Source organism: Apis dorsata, unplaced genomic scaffold (assembly GCF_000469605.1).
Source record: "Apis dorsata unplaced genomic scaffold, Apis dorsata 1.3 scaffold_397, whole genome shotgun sequence".
Taxonomy (NCBI): Eukaryota; Metazoa; Arthropoda; class Insecta; order Hymenoptera; family Apidae; genus Apis; species Apis dorsata.
In genome coordinates this window covers 635,935-639,642 of record NW_006263656.1, presented here as the reverse complement: position 1 = coordinate 639,642, position 3,708 = coordinate 635,935, and the positions used below count along the sequence as shown (strand labels likewise).

The 3,708-nt window shown below is 34.5% G+C and overlaps 1 protein-coding gene and 1 long non-coding RNA gene across 2 annotated transcripts in view; one reads left to right on the top strand and one right to left on the bottom strand.

Annotated features, from left to right (window-relative positions):
• The window catches only part of LOC102672024 (unconventional myosin-XV), a 63,729-nt gene extending 63,451 nt beyond the window's left edge, over nucleotides 1-278 (bottom strand). The window contains exon 1 of the mRNA XM_006619172.2: nucleotides 178-278. Coding sequence (XP_006619235.1) covers nucleotides 178-198 — 21 coding nt within the window. The 5' untranslated portion in view covers nucleotides 199-278. The remainder of the gene's footprint in view (nucleotides 1-177) is intronic.
• The window catches only part of LOC116186056, a 20,124-nt gene that overhangs the window by 9,771 nt on the left and 6,645 nt on the right, over nucleotides 1-3,708 (top strand). The gene's annotated exons all lie outside the window — the stretch shown is intronic.

Genomic DNA, 3,708 nt, shown 5'->3' with positions numbered 1-3,708 from the left:
TTGTTTTTTTTTTTTTTTTAAGATTGTTCTCGATAATTTGTGTCTAGGTAGTAGGCTTTTCATCGACGAGAAGAGATAATATATAACGATTGGGGAATATTGTGGAAGATATTCTTTTGTTAGTTGTTTTTTGGATGAGTGGATTTAAATTGTGGGATATAAAATAGTATGGCTCACCTTTTGCCACTCGGCGTACATGTTGAGATGAGGTTAGAGGACTGTCCAAGAGGAATGAGCTACCCTCATTTTGCACGGGTGGATGAGGTTGTTGGTCTTTGCTCTCTGTAAAAAAAAAAGAAAACATGAATTTTGTCTGTCATCGATTTAAATTTAAATAATTTAATAAGAGAGGCAAACTCGAGGGATTGGAATGGAAGTTTATCGATGATTAAAACATTTTACTCGTGGTAAGATTTGTTTCTTTGGAATCGTTTTAAAACGAAGCTTATTAAATTTATACAGTATATTTCATCCTCGAAGAAATCTCTTTAATCATCGATCCACTCAACCGTGTAAGTCATTAAACTCGTTAAAGTCCAATAAATGTGAATGAATATAAACGAACGAAATAAATTAATTAACGTTATTTTATTCTCTATCGAAATCGTTCGATTATCTGAATTTCTTTAGATGAAAAATTAAAATATATTTTTCATTTAAAAAATATCATTCCATTAACTAATAATTATCGGAAAGAGTATACAAAAATTTCCAATTTCTTTTTTTTTTTAAAATATCCAAATTTAAAATTAATATCTTCTCATTCATACTGTCATTCGAGTTTCGAGGAATCATGGTGAAACAAAATGCAAAAAAAAAGAAAAAAAGGAATCGATGAACGATTCAATCGACGTCATAAGCCCTGAAGTACGTGATCGGAAATAGCGATAAGTCGCTGCCAACCGGAAGCATCGTGCAGCTGCTGATTATTATTCGACTTCCGGTATCGGTGACAACCCACGTTGCTCGAAGCAACGGTTTAAGGAGAAAAATTCGCTCGAGCCTATCTTCCTTGTCGAGATGGAAATATTATTACGTACACGAGTCGTGCCTTTAAATTTTAGATACACGCTGGGAATATTAAACGATCTGCTGCGTGATTCGACATCGTGTTTATCACGAGAAGAAGAAGAAGAAGAAGAAGAAGAAGAAGAAGAAGAATCATCAAATTCCAAGAGGATGGTCGGTTCGCGTCGACTTTGAACCGCGTTCGATTAATCAACATTTTTTTGATATTTTTCGTGAAATTTTTTTTTTTTCTCTCTTTTGGAACGTATTAAGCAGAAAAATATTGGTGAATATTAATAACATTATTCACGACGAGTGTGGCGAATTGGTGATTAAAGAAATACTTGAAATTTTACAATATTAATTCGTTCAAGTTATTTGTTCATCGGTGAAATTGATTTAAAATTTTTTTGCGTTTGCAATCATCAAAATTATAGGTACTTTCGATTAATTTTAATCATTTAATTTAAATGGATATTTATTTAATTCTGTAGCTTTCTCTAATTATTTTCATAATTTAATTTTACTTGTTGTTTGAATAATGTATTATTTTTCGCTTCGTTCCATTTTAAAAGTATACAGTATATATATATATATATTCATTCGAGCAAAAATATTGATCAATCAAAAAAGAAAAACTTCCTTAATTATCAATCAACGTAACAATTTTTTAAAATTAAAGAAAATTGTAACAACCCATGAAAGAATTCTCGGTATCATTCTCGCATCATCCCGAATGTGGCAACGTCTTTGAAGAATACACGTATCGTTCGCGTGGCAAGACATCGATACTCATCGTGCAACGTTTCGCAAAACGGAAGTGTCGCAAAGTGTTCCGTATTCGCGTGAGGAAACGGTACCTCGTTTCAGAAAAATTGAGATATATCGCTTCGTGATTCACGATTCCACGTCGGGAAAAGGGAAAAAGATATACTTTTTTTTCTTGGACGCGTTTGCAAAAGCGTTTGCCACCGAAATCGATCGGATCGCGTTCCTGGAATACCGGAACTGTCGCAAGAAAATAATCTGCGCTGCGCGATAGACGAAGAAAGCTAAGCTCTTTCCTCTTCCCTCTTTCTGCTGGACTTTGAGCCCGTCCAATGGCGAGAGAGAACGGTGGTTGAAATGCTCGATGAAGTTTATATTGTTGTAAGGAGGAGAAAGTGGAAGAAAAGTTTGACCCACGATGCGTAAAATTTTCGTACGCCGATGGAATATTTCAACTGTTTGAATATTGGATGAATTCGCGGGTGGGGTTCACATTTGTATGTGAAATTAGTCGTTGACTTCCGTTTTTTCGGTGAAATTTAAAATTCGGTTGAAATCCTCTTTTGCGAAGAATGGTTCAATATTCGAAAAAAAGAAGAGGAGAGGAGACATCGATCGTTGTCGTTATTGGGAAAAAGCTTTAACTTAGTATTTAAAACATATTTCTTCTGATAGGTAAAGATCTTTATAATGGAATTTCAAGCTTTAAAAATAGAGATTAAAACAACACTGCTGTTAATAAATAAACAGCGAGATCCTTTGAATTGTTTTATTTTTGAACAAAAAAAAATACTTTCAGGAAAATTAACAGAAGAATTAATTATAATTTAACAGGCGCGTGAAAATATAAATAAAAATCTCGATAAAATTTTGGAAATCCGTGCATACGACTCAATTAATAATTAAAATCTTAACGAGATGAGGGGCATTAATTCCAAATCGACTTTTAACAGAATCTTAACAATGAGCAATCGATTTATGTTACTAACAATATGAATCATAGCCGTCTATTAGTTCACGTCGTTCCTTCAACGATCCATCATAAACATCTCAATGTCGTAGTAAAAACCTATTGCACACGATCGGTTAACGATCATCGCCATTTTCCCTCGGGCAATGGGACAATGTACAATCGACAGTGTCGAAAGGCCAAATTGCCGTCTCCATTGTTCCTTCCCTTTGTCTTTCACCTACGCTCAGTTTCTATTTCGTCTTGGAAATATATATATATACATGTATATATTCTCGAATCTCCGCGAGAGTATATCGAAGAGAATCGAGTGACCGCGAGGGTGACTAACCAAATTAGCATAAGATTGCAAAATACATTCCTGCGTGAGTACCGCAGAAGGACGCCAGGAGGTACTTTTACTCGACGATTTGTTCGCGTGATCGATGCTCACGACCGTAGTAAGCTAGTGATGGGATCAAGTTCGATTGTGCAAAATCAAACCAAATTTGATTTAATTAAACGTAATTATTTTACAAACATCCATCTACTTTTAATGGATCGATTTTTAGAGAGAACCAAAAGAAAAATAAAAATATTCGAATACAACAATTTGTAGAAGATTGTTTCACGAATAATTAACATCTTGATCGATATGAAGATCAAAATTTGCGAGATAAAAATTGCGATTCAATTTTGTGTATATAAATAAAAATCTATGAGAGATTCGAGTTCAGAAGAGATTTATATCTATATTATATTCGAAAGTATTGGATTCAGAAAGAGATCCAGCCTTTTTGCGAAGTATGCTTGATCCCGTCACTAGCACTTACACCACTCAAGCATCTGCATCTCTCTACCTGGTTCGCTAGAGTTAACGACACGTTATGAATCACGCGTATCACAATCGCCGGATTCGACTCTGTGTGATTCTCTGCTCGCGGAGTGTATATCGTTGTCTGTGAATTATTAATGAGACGTGT